The sequence below is a fragment of the Ruditapes philippinarum genome, unplaced genomic scaffold, assembly GCF_026571515.1.
Source record: "Ruditapes philippinarum isolate M1 unplaced genomic scaffold, ASM2657151v2 ctg1402_1_1_1_1, whole genome shotgun sequence".
Lineage (NCBI taxonomy): Eukaryota > Metazoa > Mollusca > Bivalvia > Venerida > Veneridae > Ruditapes > Ruditapes philippinarum.
Genome location: NW_026859924.1, coordinates 108,686 through 126,875, shown reverse-complemented (window position 1 = coordinate 126,875; position 18,190 = coordinate 108,686). Strand labels below are relative to the sequence as shown.

The 18,190-nt window shown below is 30.1% G+C and overlaps 1 protein-coding gene across 12 annotated transcripts in view; it reads left to right on the top strand.

The window, feature by feature from the left end:
- LOC132758293 (DNA damage-regulated autophagy modulator protein 2-like) overlaps positions 1–12,555 on the top strand; it is a 65,557-nt gene extending 53,002 nt beyond the window's left edge. For 4 of the 12 annotated variants that reach the window (XM_060749861.1, XM_060749864.1, XM_060749859.1 and 1 more), the window contains exons 4-7: positions 7,643–7,788; positions 9,407–9,593; positions 10,075–10,154; positions 11,965–12,390. In XM_060749861.1, the coding sequence (XP_060605844.1) occupies positions 7,643–7,788; positions 9,407–9,593; positions 10,075–10,154; positions 11,965–12,141 (590 nt within the window). In that variant the 3' untranslated portion in view covers positions 12,142–12,390. Of the gene's footprint in view, positions 1–7,642; positions 7,789–9,406; positions 9,594–10,074; positions 10,155–11,032; positions 12,391–12,417 lie in introns of those variants that run through there. The other 8 variants (XR_009629558.1, XR_009629557.1, XM_060749868.1 and 5 more) reach the window with 8 other exon arrangements.
- Positions 12,556–18,190: the final 5,635 nt, after the last annotated feature.

Sequence of the window (18,190 nt, the reverse complement as noted above, 5' to 3'; positions counted from 1 at the left end):
TTTATACATACATTCTTTCTTGTTTAGAGAATTGTCGCAGGTCATACTTTTCACCAGATTCATTTTACTCACCTGTGTCGTTGAGTAAAATGCATTATTCCACTTATCCCATGTTATATATTCTTACTAGAAAGAAACCAAAACAACAGAATAGGATTTAGGCATTGTATTTGACCAAAAACGACGTCCTTTCTGCGGCTCTGGGAATTCTGCTGTTAAACAATAGTAAAACACCGAATATATACCTACACACTGGTACAAAACACGTGAAAACCGTGCAATGTAATGAAATATGCATGAAACAAAATATGTTGTAGACTTATTAAAGCATAAACTAAACTATGGACTGGAATGAAATAACAATGGGAAACGTGAATAATTTTATTTATATTTTTGTTTTGTACATGTTTGCTGAAAATGCAGTTACTAGTATTAATTTCATATGGAGGTTGTCATGTATTTTACATAGGTATCATGTCTGTCTGTCTGCTGAATTTGGCAGAAAGGCTTAAATCTGCAAAATAAACTATAAGATATCTTCTTGCCTGTTTCAGACTGATACTTTTCATGTATATTTATTATATCGTCATTCAGAAGTCGAATCTGTTTTTTACATCCAAATTTTGTAATAGTTGCTTTTTTTATCAGCCTTTATTTTACTATTATCATCTCTTTCAAAGTAATCCATTACCTCCTTCTTATGAGTAGCAATTCTCGCAACAGATTTAATTGGTGTGCCCTTCAATCTTCTCATGGTCATACAAAGAACTTTCGACGCATATTTTCTTAACCTGTATTTCTGCAAAACGGCATGGCTGCATATGAGTGTGGAAATCAACTGCCTCTGTTTATAGCTTTTTGTGTCTTGGTATCTTCTTCTTATATGATCTTTCATCAACCTGCTAAATGTTTTATGATTTTCTTTTTCATTTTGTCTGAGCAAATTTATTGCTATATTTCTTCCCTTCTGCTTTCATCAGTCGCTGATTCCTTTTTTGTACCTTTCCTTCAGGCGTGTTTCTTTTCTCAATGCAGTTGTTAGTTCTATACTTCTTCTGTATGCCTTGGCCCTGTCTTTAAGCTTCTTTCTACGGCCACTGTTTTGAGCGGCCTGCTGACATCTGTTTTCTAATCTTTGTTCATCTGGTGATGTTGGTGGAGTCATCATATTTTTCAAATATTTGCGTCTTTTGCTTCTTTTCCTCTGACTTCTGATTCTCCAAGCTCTATTTTGTTCTCGAGGAGTCATATCTTCGATTGGTCTAACAAGACCTCTTTTTTCTTTAGATATCGTTCATGTTCTTTTCGCTTATACTGTTAATATTTAACCGGATCAGCCCTCATTCTTTCCCTCCACCTAGCTACCCTTTCCTTGTTTGACTTCCCCATTGTGCAATTTGTCTTCTTTTCAAATGGAGTAAATCTTTAGTGTCAAGGATATGTTCAAACAAGGTAACAACTCTGCAGGTCCATTCAAAATTTCTTTCACTATCACCAAGCAAAAGCTCACTAAGTTGTCTCTGAAGACTTCCAAGCCACTTGTCTATTGCGTCAATTTCACGTCGTAACGCTGAAAAATTGGTATGTTATGTAAATTGTCATGTTTAGTCTATAAAAGGGTTTTGTATTGTTTTAGATAAATAAAAATAACAATTATATTATCATTATGATAGTGATAAAAATATTATCATTTATAATATATAATATTATATTCATTATAGTTATATTACTGTTATTATTGTTAAAATTGTATCCTTATTATTTACATGTATGTTTTAAGTTGCAGAGTTATTATAATGTAAAACAAATATCTACAGTTATAGTGCTGACTAATATTTTATGTCTATTGTTTGGATTTTCATATAGTGATCGTTGTTTTTTTTCTTTTTCTTTTTTTTTATATTTCCCATCATAATGATAGCTCTAATTAAATATATTAAATTTATTACCTATGCTGCTTATTATTGATATTGATTTTGATTCAGAATTTCTGTTAATCCTATTTACCATTGCTTATTTATAGATATATAATCATTCTAGACCTGAAACCTTTCATTTCCGTAACACTTTCCTCATTACCGTAACCAGTTAACAGGTTACGGAAATGAGAGTTACGGGAATGATAAATATGATCAATTTTTATTTTTGGAAGCCCCTATGAGTGTTTACAATTGATAATCATTTCTAAGTAATGTTTAAGATTACAATAGAATACTTAGGTAGATTTTTGAAAATTTATGCATTTCATGTTAGTTATACATTTACACAGCGTTCGGCAATGATGTTCCTTAAATGTAAGCAAAAAAATGTACTTACCAATCAAAATGTCTCCTCCTATTTCTGCCATCTAGCACACAAAAATCTAGCTCAAATTGTTCCCGCCTTTCAAAGGTTGTATGACGTCACATAAAATGAGTATTCAAGGGAGGCAATTCAATACATTTGTATACACTGATTTTTAATAAAATGTTACAGAAATGATAATTAAGTGATGGGACGGGTTATGTGACATAAAAAGTCAAATTTAATCATGGAATTTAGCGAAAATGTTTGACTTATCAAATGACATATCTTTTATGTTTTATGTATAAATAATAACTGTAATTAAAATGGCAATATATTTAATAATAATTAAACACAAATTATGCCACCTAGGAATTGGGACATACAATTTTTTGCAGGTTTCATATATTTCGTCGATTTTTATAAAATATGTATATGATTAAAAGTGTTTTACACTCCCATAAGTGTAAATACAAACTGATTTTACTTACATAGTACTTTCTTTATATATTCATATATTTGCATTTATTTGTATCTAAATAGGAAAGTTTAATAGAATGACCCATTTAAAAAACTTGTTTCTAGATTCTACAGTAGTACTTTGAACATACAAAAAGTAAACAGGAATTTCAACAAAAGAAATTTCAAAGTGTGTGTGTGTGTTTTTTTATTAGATCTATCACCTTCCGGTCCTACTCTGCAGTGTTTTAATCTCTTATTACAAGTGTGAATTCTGTTATTGAAGGTGTATTCAAGATTCAAGAGATTTTATTAAGGCACAAACATAATGTCTATTGCCATAAACAATAATGGCGTGTATACATACATATAAACATATTAACATATTAACAAATGCATAAAAGATCTAAATACGAGAAAAGTAATATTACATATATAATATCACAGTCATGAAATAAATATTAAGACTATTATAATTAATGTTTGAAATTAGTTGGAATTAGCTACCAGTTGTTTCTCTAGCTAAAGTTGCATAGTAAATAAATTGTGATAATTTCTTTATAACATTCTGTTGTGAGTTATTCATTAACATTTTAAATTTGTGTACATTTGGCCAAGAGCAGTAGTATTTAGGTAAATATTCTCTTCGTAGATCAATGTAATACGGACAAGCAAGTAAAAAATGATATTCCGTTTCCACTACATTCATATTGCATTTTAAACAAAATCGTTGATTTCTTTCAATATTTCTAAATCTTCCTTCTTCAATCATTAATTTATGAGCAGAACATCTAAAACGTGAAAGGGCTATTCTATATCTATTATTTATAATACAATCAAGATACTTCTCTTTTCCAAACGTGTTTTAATTAAACTATACGTATCAAGTTTGCTAGAATTATTAATTTCAGAAAACCATTGTTGATAATATTGATCATATATACGTTGGATAATAGACTTAAGAAAAATAGAATGCGGGTTATCAAATAAGTAAGAAAAGCCTAAGTCTTGAAGGAGACATTTTACATCATTGGTCCATTTATTAACAAACTGATTGTTATTATCTGTCATCATCATAAGTTTATACAAAAACGAATCTGGATTCTTAGCAGTTCTAAACCAAAACTTTACAATACTAATCTTACGTAAAACAAGAAGGGGAACTCTACCTAATTCACCATATACGGTAGCATTACATGTTTGTTGTCTAACACCTAAAACTTGCTTCATAAACTTTTTATGAACTCGCTCAATATCTGGTGAATTATGAAAGCCCCATATTTCAGACCCATAGTTAAGAATAGGCATTATCATAGAATCAAACAGTTTAATTTTTTCAGAAACATTCAATGACAAGTTATCAAAAAGCGAGTTGAGTGCATATAAAGCCTTGAAGGCTTGCTCAGATAAACATTTTTGTGCTTGATTAAAGCTACCGTTTGAGGAAATTGTTACACCCAAGTATACAAAGTTTTTAACAATATTAAGAATTTTATTATCGTAAAGAAAAACATCATTTGAAGGCCTATTGCCCTTTTTACATATCATTACAACTGACTTGTCGGGGTTAACAGTTATTCCCCAGTTTTGACAATATAAATGTAGTTTGTCTAATAATATTTGTAATCCTTCTTTTGTATATGAGAACAACACAGTATCATCAGCAAACAATAAAAGAAATAATTTTAAATCTTCAATAGAGAAAAAATCTATATTGTCATCGTATAAAAAGTCATACATATCATTAATAAAAAATATAAACAACAGAGGAGATAATGGTTCTCCTTGTTTAACGCCTGTGTTACAATCGAAAAATTCACTTAAGGAGCCATTTACTCTTACACATGTTTTAACATTTTCATACATGACTTTTAACATATTTACAATTCTAGAAGACGCTCCGTGTTTTATTAGTTTTAACCATATACCATTCCTATAAACAACATCAAAAGCTTTACGAAAATCAATAAATGCACAATATAATGTTTTATTTTCATTTTTTATTACTTTATTTATAATTGAGTTAAGAGCAAAAATACAGTCTATAGTGCTTTTATCTTTACGAAAACCAAATTGATAGTCGGACAGCAAATTATTACTTTCTGCCCACCCTCGTAGGCGAGAATCTAACATAATTGAAAATATTTTTGAAAAAACACTAGTTAAAGTAATGCCTCTATAATTATTTACATCACTAGAGTTTCCCTTTTTAGGCACGGGAACAATAATTCCTTTTGTCCAGGTTTCAGGATAAACACAATTTATATACATATAATTGAACAATTTACAAAGGGTTGGTGTAATTATATCTTTACACTCTAAAAAAATCTCACTTATTAAATTATCAACACCTCCGCTTTTCCCGCACTTTAATGATGAAATTGCTTTTTCAGTTTCTGAGATAGTAAACTCTTTATCTAATTGTAAAATAACATTCTCTTCTAAACAAGCCTCAGCCAAATTACTCTCTGTTTCATCATTGCTAAATACATTGTCTGCTGAAAAAAGGGTTTTAAAATGTTCAAAAAATTCCTCTTTGCTAATGTCACTCGCTGTTGATTTTTTATTTTTTATTTTACGTATTTCTTTCCAAAATATTTTTGGTTGATGTTTTGCTAAATATTGTAGATTTTGCTTTTGATTTATATTGTATTTTGCACGTGCTTTCTTTTTTGAAATTTTATAACAATTGCGTTTAGTTTTTAATAACAGTGTGTTTTCAGAAGATTTGTTTTTCCTATAATATCGATTAGCTATTCTAATCTCCCGCCGTGATTACAGGTGTAGGTCATTTCCAACAGCCTTGCTGTTGGGTTTACCCTTAAACAGCACTATGGTTGAGTGTTCGCCTTGTAATCAAGAGGTCCGGAGTTCAAAAATCCGGTCACCACCTTAGGATTTTTTCAGGCTTACAATAAAAATAGTACACAAACTTTGAATGAATTTTCACATGTGTATTGGTGATTGTTTCAATCACTTTACTATTTAATATTTACTATTACCGAACTAGGGAACACATATCAAGCTTACTAACAATAGATAACAAGAAAAGCATTGATGCAAAGCATCAAAGGGCGTCCAAGCAAGAAATGCATCAGGTGCAGATGAACTAGTAGATATATGTTGATAAACTGTTCAATGGTTCATTGGTTTTTACCAGAATTGTATATCACTTATGAACGAAGGAACGAAAGACATTGTTCATTATTTATAAATTTGATTGGCATGCTAGAAATTAGAATATTACTTGTTATTTCTTTATGATCGTGATTATTAATAGCAACGGATATACATGTATACAATCATTTATAATCCATTTGAGTAACGCATGATCAACACCACACTTGTGTAATTGTCCCTTATTATGTTATCGCTATTAGCGAAGACCCCCTCTTAAGGTATCTGTTCACACTTAGTAACAATAAGACACTTGTTATATTACCATGTTGATCATGTTGAGCATAAATGTTTATTATACACTAATTGTAATATCTTTTTTAATAAAAAAAATACAGATTTTATGAATATTGTTTGCTTTTCTTTTTTGTGTTTTATGCACTATTTTAATACTGAATTTTTACGTTTACTATTATTTTAAGAATTCAATTGTCATAATGACCGACGATTATAAGTCAAAACTTAACTGCAAAAAGTCAGTAAATTATGGTTAATCTTTCAATATATAATATTGTTTATTCTTAAACCATATACATGTACATTTGTATTTTTCTTTATCATTTCTTAAATTATCAATCAATTAAATAATTCATAAAATCTGATTTTCAAAGTTGATAGTGTCATATTAATGCCATAAAAATGTACATTTTTTCTCAATTATTGTACATATTTATTGTTTTTATCTCATAAAGATAAAATAAAACATGCGATGTGTGTTGTTGGGTTTTTTTTTCGAATTGTATGTTTATCTATAATAATAATCAATAATTTTGAGAGTTGATCTGTGTTTCTTAATTATTGTAACCAAACTAAGTGACAAACATTCATTTTGAAGAAAAAAAAGCTTATTTATCTCACGGATTTATATTAATAAATCCGTGTTTATCTGTAAAAATATTTGTTCTGTTCTGTTACGATATCAAACATCTACTCCAAAACCGGGAGAGACCGGACAATAAACGTGTGGTACTATTCGCCGGTCGTCAAAATAGACCAGGAGAGACCGGGATTTACCGACAGGAGTACATCCATCTATAAATAGATTTTCGGAATATTTAGGTCATCAACTCATCATTCTATTTACAACTTTCGGAATAACATACCATAATAATCCACTGTGTACTACAAAATGATAAATAGAAATACCCTGAAGAGCGCGATTGATTGACGGAAAAGGTTATTTAGATTCTAATTTGAAAATGTTTGCATTGCGAAATTCTCCAGTTCGCTATTCATTGTACAAATCACGACTAATTAATAATCAAGCACCCTCATACCAATCGGAATGATCGGCTATTATTATGAACAACTATAAAAGGCTCGAGAAGTTGCTGTCGCCCTTTCACAAAATCTGATTTCATTACATAAAAGGGCGCCGCGCTTCGGCGCGGACGCCAATTACGTTCATGGACGACGCCATGTTTGTTCCAGCGTAATATCTTAAAATCGTGATGATGACCTTCCCAGCCTTTAAGAATAGACACAGAATCGCTTTCAAAATTATGAACGCTCGTCTATAATTTGAGTATTTGAAAAGTGTCTCCGTATTTGGTGATGGTCAGATCTAAACGCGGAGCGTTATTTAGAGTTGATTTTAATCAGATTTAATTAATATACACACATTTTGTCTGTAACATTATCATAATTATATCATTTCATTATGTTATATAAATTGATTAAAAGTAAACGTTTTATTTCTGTTTCAATTTATTTTGTTTTGCAGCGGGAATCATAATTTATACAAGATATAGACAATGTTTGTATCATTTTGAGGGAAGCGGCAGACGATGTTTGCTCTGTTTAAATACCATTGCATTTATTATCGGATTGCTTAAAATATTTGGTGTTAGCTTAGTTGGTAATTTTCAGGTACGTCTATTTATCAAACATTTTCCTACTTTTCCTCTCTTTTTAAATTATTTCTTTGAAAATAAATTAATTTTAAGATTTGATATTATTGCCATTTATTCAATAATATAGAGCATTTACTAACAGATATAGAGGATATTTGTTTGTTTGTGTGTAAGATGAAATTTTATTTCATCGAGTGGGCCGTTAAAAACAGTATTCTCACGAGTGGCGTAGCACGAGTGAGAATACTGTTTTTAAAGTTCACGAGATGAAATAAAATTACATCTTACACAACAAAAAAAAAATCTTTTTATTTTATGCTTAAAAACAAGTTAAAACGAAATTTCCATAATATTAACTTTAATATTAAAATCTATTTTCCCCATTGAGAGACCCATTTAGTCGGAAATTCTCATTAAAAACAAGAAGTCTTAAGCTGAAAATAAGTTCGACAACCAACGTTAACTGACGGTGAATCCATTCATTTAATTAAAAAAATATGAATGATCGCTTGTTTTAATAATAAAAACAAACAATTCTTGAAGGAGAAAAGTCCACCCATCCATCCATATTTCTGTTACTTACTGCGAATTTATATTAGACCTGGCTTTGTTAAATGTAAGCGGCAGCCATTTTTTAAAGTTGTGTATTTCACGGGGGAAATTAATTGTGTTTGATTCAGAGGGATATCATTTGGATTTGTTAGTCATACACCTTTTTAAAAGAAAGAAAACTTATTTGAGGATTGTAACAGACAAAAAATAAGTGTTGACAGATGTGAAAAGATTAAAAAAAGCAGCTAGGAAAATGGAAAACTTGGAAGCCGGCTCAGGAACGCGGTGGTTTACTTGTTCAACGAGCTGATGGCTGTCATTGCTTTTCAATTTTTCATAAAGCATACGGCAGTTATTGCTTGTAGGATACTTAATATGCCCAAATGTAATGAAGAGCAGTTTTGCATGTGGTAGGAATGTATTTTTCAGACTGTAAAAAATGAAACACGAAATTTGGTGATTGGAATTTGAATGAATAGAAGTTAGTTTTCTTCTTTTTATTACTTTTGACATTTAAGTTATTTATCAATTTCAGCTTTGCTTTTTCTTTAAACAGCCTGACATTGTCAAAATTGTCAGCAAAAATAAAATTGAGGTACCACATGGGGAAAATCTTAAAAAGTAGTTTCGTCATTGAAACATGTGAAATTATATTTTGATAATTTTTACTGTGAAATTATCAAATATAAATTTCACGGATAAATCAGTAATCCACTGAAAAGCATAAAATAAATTAAATTTATTAATACGCCCCTGTTTTCTCAAATGCTAATGGGTACACTGTCTTTAAGAAATGTTAGTTTTTCTGTTCTTTTATTAACAATAGCTTACACTTTACTTATATTTGTACATAGTATTACCTCATCTAGAGCAAAATTATATTTTATAATAATGGTCGTAATAAAAGAAAGGACAATTTTAATTCATAATCTTAATTGTGAAATAAGTAACATAAATTATAAGAAACAAAGAGTCTTTATTAAAACATACCAAACAAAAATGGAATGCCTTGGAACATTTTCTTAAAAATGTCTTGATGATCTCTTATTTTTATTTCCTTTAAAACCAAATTTACATTTCAGGAAACAAATGTTTTAACCGTACATCTGATTGGTGCGTTCCTGGCGTTCGTGGTAGGCTTCTTTTACATGGTGCTGCAGACGATAATTTCATATAAGTCTCAGTCTTTCAATATAGCCGGAAATACTCTTTTTATAACAAAGTTTAGGATATTACTGTGTATTGCAGACTTTATTTTACTTATTATGTGTATCCTTTGATTAACTATTTCATTTCAGACACAAATCAGTCATACAGTCCGTTTAGGTTCATGTGGATTAAATGTTTCTGATTTAAAAATAATTTAAGCAACATTAGCACCAAATTTAACATATACAATGTACATAAAAATGCCGATATATAACTACTATGTATAATTGATCTTATTATCTGCAAAAACAAAATTAATGTAACGAAAAGCCATGTATTTTTTTATCCACCCTTGTATTTAAATTTTGTGCAAAACATATCACCTATCCTTACTAAGGGGCCTAGATTTCGTTTGTAAGGTAAGACATTTACTCAAAATGTTTCCGTCATGGTATTTCTAGAGAAAAAACAACAACATTTTAATGGAAAATTTTAAGCGGATTGTATAGCTCAAGCTCCTCGCCATGTTTTTCTGAAATTGTCTTTTCCAATGATACACTAATATGTCCTTAGGTACTACAATTACCTTAACTCGAGCCAGTGGTGATAGCGGCGGTAGTTGCAAATTCCAAGGGTCCCGGGCCAGGTAAAGCTAAACAACACTGGTCCTCCGACGAACCTGTAAGTTTTTTCTTTTAAGGTTTGGGTATCCAATATAAACACTGTATCTTTATATACATGTACATGTTAAAAAGTTCAATATCAACAATTCTGATTCGGAATAATGATTTGAGGGTTAATTTATACATAAACACAGAACAGACCTAATTGCATGTATAGAAATGTACATATTATTTACAATGTATTATATATATTTCCCCCCAGTAGTATGCTAGCATTCCAGTTATTATTGCACGTTACTATATGACATTTATTCTAAAAAAAAATTTCCTATTTAAAGAAACTTATTTTCCTTTGTCTACACTTTATATATGCATTTTACAAGATTTGAAAAATTTACAGTTATGTTTAATAATCATAAAATGTTGTGGTAATAAAATATGACGATACTCGGGCTTATTTATGACAGTCTTCAAACAATAATCTTGAAACGCTATAGACACGGCCAATAATCGCGATGAAAGTTACCAAATAGAAAACAATATTTACAACATCTTTACTACAGTACAAATGTCTTGAAGTCCTATTAAACTTCAAATAAAATGTTAATGTATAATCATAATCTTTTCATAATACATTGTATTGCATTAATTCGACTATTGATGGTAGATACATTTTTAAATGTTTTATGTTGTAAGATATCATAATTGTATAAGTAGACTTTGATTTTTTTTGCTGTTTATGCAAGCATTTGTAGGTTTAATTAGGCTACGTTAATGCTAGTTTTGTGGAAATAAATGCCAGATGCACCAAACCTTTCTTTTTCCGTGTATCCTATTTTCCAATCATCTCATTTTGAATGCTAGAAGTATCTAAGTCGCACATGTATGTTTGTAATTCTCCCGTTCTATCTATGTTACCTTCACTGATGCCTGCAGTATCCGTTATGACTCTTGTAGCAGGAGAGAAAGGTCCTGGACCAGGTATAGAAATATATGATTGGACGTCAGATCACCCGGTATGTATTATCTTATACCAATATTAGTTGGGAACAGGAAATGCGTTTTCCTATTCATTGAATATGCTAATGATATGATTAATAATGAAAACAATCAGTACAAATATACACAGTTTACCACCGATTACATGTTTTTTTCCTAGCTGTGCCCTTTACCAATGTAAATATCTCCACTGTCACGCGAGTCATGTTCTTGATTGTTTTTAATGTGTGAATATTCCGGATGAGCTATTTTTAGTCTGCAATTAGTTTATGGCAAAAAGGACATTGTTTATAAATTCGTAATTTATGGAAGTTTTTTAAATAAACAGCTTTGCTTATAGTGTTGTTGAATTGTATATGTACACAGCAATACTTTGACTATCTGTTGACAATCTTTGAAGTTCGTTTTCTATTTCGAAAGCACATATAAAAATGTGAAATATCTTACATTTAAAGTGTGAACAACAAAAATAATTCCGGTGCTAAGTTATATAATATATAACCTTATCCTAACTTTGTTACTATATGTGTACATCATTGTAAATTTGCATGATACTATTAAAACCATCGTATTTTAACACATATACTTTCGTACTTGAACAAATATATTTTGCTTCTACATATACTACGGTAAGAATATATATGTACATGTATCATTATAAGTGATATAATAATATAGTTAAACATGTTATATTGAAATACCAATACTTTTTTGATACGTTTTCTTTTTCTTTTGTATTCGATATACATTTAAGTGTAAAAGGATTGTTTTAGCTTCTTTTTTGGGCCAAAGAAAATGTGAAGCAGACAAATACAATTTGGATAATTTGTTAAAATTTTATATGTTGAAACTTCGAAAACTCATTCTAGGGTTATGCAGAACATCTGGTGGCGACGATATCAGAATGGTTGGTCGCATTTATCACCGTGATATATTTTGCCACGTTTTACAAAGAGTTCAAACATTTCCGAATGAAGGCACCGGAAGTCGTTTACTATGAACAACAACAACAAGAGCAAGAATTAAATATATCTGTAATAAGTTGACAAAAACAGACAGACTTTTAAGCAACAAAAAAATATCTTACAATACGTATTTCAAGCTGAATGTTCTGTGAGCAGCATAATGTTTAAGTTCATCCTTCAATACATATCATCATTACATCGCCGGACAAATATTTTACTTGTCTAGTCCTTTACATCATATATATAGATCAAATTGTACAATTATGATAAATCATTTATAATGCATGCACGATCTTCTGTGATACTGTTTTGTATTAAATTGTTACTGTACTCTACAAAGTTGTTCATTTATTTTAGGATCCACCTGGTGAAACGACAAGAATTTACACAAACAACCCTTCGTATAATTCTACAGGGGCTACTAACTAAAGGAACATTGCTTCGTACTTTTAATTATACTCATTATATATTGTCCTTAAGAGATTATTGAACAAATTTCTGGGAAAATTTTACATTTCTTTAATTTCATAAAGGTATTTTTTTCAGAAAAAAGCTTTGTGCTTTCTCTAATATACATGTATGTCGTTGGACTTTGCTAATCTCAATTGTCTAGATATATATAAACAGATAAAAGTGTAAACAAGATGTGTTTGACTTGTGTACACGAGCATTGACTATAAAATATAAGTTTCTATCTATTTTCATTTCTCTTCTAGTGACATTTAAGAGTCACTTAATGGCAACACATATGCAAAAAAATAGTTTCGTATGTAGTTTGGTCCCCTTTCCGTGCGTAATCAAAGTCTCTTTCTTGATATCCAGTTGCTCATTTGTTAAGACCCTTTTTAACCAGCCTTTTTATCTGCATTTTTTTGTTTTTATCAAAAATTTATACCCTTTGTAGCTGCAATGAACAGAGTGTTACTCTCGATCACAATGTCAAGTGGCCATATTGCGTGTTTCATATATTTTAAAACTGCGTACTTATACACGGTTTCAGTTGCATCTTGGTGATGTGTTCCCCATATTTCGTCACCATGCAAAAGTATAGGCGTTAACACTGAATCAAAATTGTTGAAACAAACATGTCGTGATAATGGACCATACTAACACATTCATACTATTTTTGTCATACTATACAACACCGTGAGTTTCATTGTGGAAGTTGAAATCAACGTACAGAAAGAAATTTACAGTTTCAGTTGGTTTTCTTTTATAAATCAGTTTAATGTTTTGCCATTTACCCACCGTTTTGGAATAGCAGTATATCTATTTTTTTGTAATCTTACTATTACATTTGGAATGTTTTTTTTTCTGTACAAATAAAAATATCACTTATTAAATAACAAATTGAACTATTTAAAACTCTGATTGTGTACTGTAAACGGATGAGTCGTGCTTGTACGCTTCTTTACAATGCTTAAATTTTGTGATTTTTTCACCAGTGAAATTAGTTTGTCTCATTTTATAAACATGATCGACCCTTTTCAGTTTACACATAATATTATTTCTATCTATAGATATGTATCTATTATTAAATATGAAAGTACTATTATTAAATATGAAAGTACAGTGAAGTGCAATGAATGCGCGAATAAATTGGTATCCTGGTTAGATTGAAATTGTTTTGATTACTTGTAACAAAAATACTTTATTAATGCTCTACATATACTAGTAGTGCAGATAAAATCAAATTTAACACAATATACATTATAATTGCTTATTTCCTGTTTGTCTATCAGTACTCAAACATTGTTTTGAAAGGTCACGAATATGTGAATTAAAGTACATTTTTGGTAAAATATGTGGTATCGATAATGTATCAAGTTAAACATAAACTTTTCCAAAATATGACCTACTGAACAGGACAAAGGAAAGAACTTTATACACATATTTTACACACAAAAAAGTAGATATATTATGAAATATTAAATCAGTATTATTTGATGTATAAATCTTGCTACATGTCTCTGTCCTTTTCAGTATTTCTACATCTCTGGTTTTAATCTTCTCTGACTCTCTGTCTATCTCTATGAGTATCAGACTGAATACCTTTAAACAATTTGTAGAAGACTAAGATTACTAGTAAGTTATTCCCTGCGGTCTCTGTCCTTTTCAGTATTTCTACATCTCTGGTTTTAATCTTCACTGACTCTCTGTCTATCTCTATGAGTATCAGACTGAATACCTTTAAACAATTTGTAGAAGACTAAGATTACTAGTAAGTTATTCCCTGCGGTCTCTGTCCTTTTCAGTATTTCTACATCTCTGGTTTTAATCTTCACTGACTCTCTGTCTATCTCTATGAGTATCAGACTGAATACCTTTAAACAATTTGTAGAAGACTAAGATTACTGTAAGCTATTTTATTTCTTTGATATGTATTCAGTGTAAATTGACGCTGCAAATGCTATGTTATTTTCCAACATTATTGGTTTATTCGTCCATAGAACCAATACTTGTAACACTATCATTGGCTCCGAGAAATAAAATTTGCAAATGTGCTTAGCTTTATATTCTTCATTTCTATAAGTTCATGTGCTGGTGAAAGACACAAGTAAGACAATCTTATGCCTTTCCTATAGGTGAAGCAAATGTTTTTCTGTCAAAATGCATATCATTGTATATTTTGTCTCCCAGCAACAAAACGGCGTATATATTTCTGTGTTTAAGAACACAATGCATCACATTGTGTTTATGACCTATCCAAGCAACGAAACAATGAATGTCCTATATTTTTCTACTAAGAATAACACAATGCATATTATGATATATCAGTGGGTGTTTACTCTCCAAGCAACACAGCAATGTATATTATCGTGTATCTTTTTCGCTCCAAACAACAAAACAATGCAAAACATCACGAATTTTCTTTCTCCCAGCAACAAAAAAAAATGCATATTTCTGTGTTTTGTTTCCATTTCATCAGCAATTATGCATACATTTGTATTGCGTTTACTCCTTCAAAAAGAACACCATGTATCACAAACCATGTGTTTTGTTCCGATTTTAACACAATGCATATTTGTGTGGTATAATCTGTAACATAATTACATAATGCATATTCTGTGGGCTATTTATTTACCAACAACACAATGCATAAAATTATGCTTTTCGATTTTTCTCTAAAATAACAACATAACACATATTCCGCGTGTTATTTTTACCAAAAACACAATGCTTTGCTTACTGTCCAAAATCAGTATACTAGTAATGCATGCAAACTAGTTTCTCTTAATAAGCAACTCATACTATATTGTGTAACAGATATGTATTCCTTCAGACTAACATCACTGGGTTGATATTTGTATGTTCTGCTTTTTGTTACAATATTTCTCCCATCAATGTTGTGTGATTTCTTCTACAGTAGTCGGCAATAAAATGATTTATGACTCATATGATAATAATAACAAAAATATATATATATATATATATAAAATGTATCTTCTTTTTTTCTATTCATGCTACGTTGTATTGTAACATTTGTGTTAACCTCAAAGATAAAATTGATACAAGGAAAGATAAACTAAGAACAAGTTTAGAGATTTATTTATGATTAACTGTTCCAATAAGAACAACTGAAAGATAGTAAGCATAATAAATATACAATAATAAAAAATGGTAATTTACCAGGCATAAATCCAAGCATGTGATTTACCTAACCTACCTTAAATAGAGGAAATAAAATAAATTATAAAAATGTGGGAGTGGTACTTATTCACAAGTATTGATTGATGACCAGAAGTACAAAATTCATAAACTGAATTGAACAAACATATGCATATCATCACCTGAGCGCAGTACTCGGTTAAATCCTATTAAATAATATAAAGAATTAACCCATAACTGAATTAAGGTAATAATATTCCTATAAAATATTCATGAGAAAATTATATAATTTGATCTGCGCCATGACGAAACCAACATAAAACGTTTGCGACCAGCATGGATCCAGACCAGCCTGTGCATCTGCGAAGTCTGATCTGGATCCATGCTGGTCGCAAAGGTTTTATGTTGGTTTTGTCATGGCGCGGCTCATTTGTATTTTAATCCTTACCATGCTATCTATTTCAAATGTACTTGTCCTGCTTTTAATTTAGTATAATCCATTATCAGTTTTAGGGATTTCAATATCATAACATATCATAGATTTGTCCAGTTTGTTATGATATTGTAAACTTGCTTTAAAGTAATGACATACTAGTAGTCAAAGCACAATCTTCGTTAGCATTTGAAACATTTCTGTGCTATGATTTAGTTAGAATGCCTTTTATCCATCAATCCCTAACCTGTCTAATGTCTAGTTAAAATTATCAGATTAGTGGATACAATAAGAATTTTACCACAACATATTTGTTAACAAAAGAGCACATGTCAATGCTTGTGGTTAAATCTATTGTTTTTCCAATAAAAAGGTCAAAGTAGGGATCTATCAATAAGTCAATAACAGTATCATGTATGACCATTTCGGGGAAAAATAAAATAAAAAATAATACGGACATTTAATATATTCCTTATTTCCTTCAAGAATTCGAAACATTTAACCTGAACATCGAAAAAAAAAAAGAATACAAAATACACTTAATTAACACAAAACGGCTTGTGACCACTTATGTTAAAGGTTAAAGTGACCTCTAGATGGTCAAAATGACCTTTATTGTTTCTGGAATACCACTACATGTACTACTACTTGACGTGTCTACTATACAAACAAATTATTACATTTGTATATAATCTAAAAGGGATAGATCGCTCATGAACATTGAAGCATTTCTGAACATTTTAAAACATATATTATGCTAAACAATATATTAATTCTTGTAAATAAATAGAAAATATGAATATATACAGACAAACTTAAACATCACAACTTTACAAGCCAAAACAAGATATTAAACATCTGATAAACTTTAACAAACACTTCTAGAAAATACACACATAAGAACATACATGTATCACTACTGTAGTGAAAACATTGCATAGTTGAAGTAATTACTTTCTGAACAATACTGTAACACTCAACACCAAAACATCTTATTTAACTTTGAACAATACTGTAACACTTAACACCAAAACATCTTATATAACTTTGAACAATACTGTAACACTTAACACCAAAACATCTGATTTAACTTTGAACAATACTGTAACATAAGACACCAAGACATCTTATTTAGCTTTGACAATATGTGATTTAATTGAACATAAAACAAACCATGGCTTAACATTAACTCTAAATTTAATTTTACTAAAGTTTGTGTCAAAATCTTATCCTCAATGAATTAAAAATATTAAAATATTATTACAATATCATGTTTCTCAATAGATCATAACAAATTTTATTGATATTACAGGTAAAGTACCAAATATTAAATTTTAATCTGAATGAAAAATATACTTTCAGAGGTAGACATATGTCAATCTGTTTAATTGTAATATTAGAAATTCTTTTTATTCTTAATGCACCGACTTCTATAACTTGTTAATTATTCACCATGATTTGTAGGCCATCATTGAAACATGATTAAATCTTATCAAAATGCCATCAAATTTAAGTGTTTTCTATTAAAAAATATATTTTTACAACAGATACAGAGTTTATATTAAAGTATTGCATTTTCATTTTGAAATGTACTCGTATTTCTTACAAAGGTCACATTACATGAAAAGAGTTGGATCTTAAATTTGACACAAGGATATTGACCAACATCAGGTAATTAAATGATTTGAGCCGTGTCACAACAAAACCAACATAATGGGTTTGCGACCAGCATGGATCCAGACCAGCCTGTGCATCCGCGCAGCCTGATCAGGATCCATGCTGTTCGCTTACAAACTCTATTACAAGTAGAGAAACTGATAGCGAACAGCATGGATCCTGATCAGACTGCCCGGATGCGCAGGCTGATCTGGATCCATGCTGGTCGCAAATGCATTATGTTGGTTTTGTCATGACACAGCTCATTTGTAAATTAATAGATGGGAATAATGGATAGTGTACAAGGACTTACATAGAATAAATGCATTAATAAATTATGAACACAGTTCATTGAAGCAGTCGATCACAGGGACAGAGAAATAAAGAACATTACATATAAATACATGAATATATCACATGAAAACATAATTG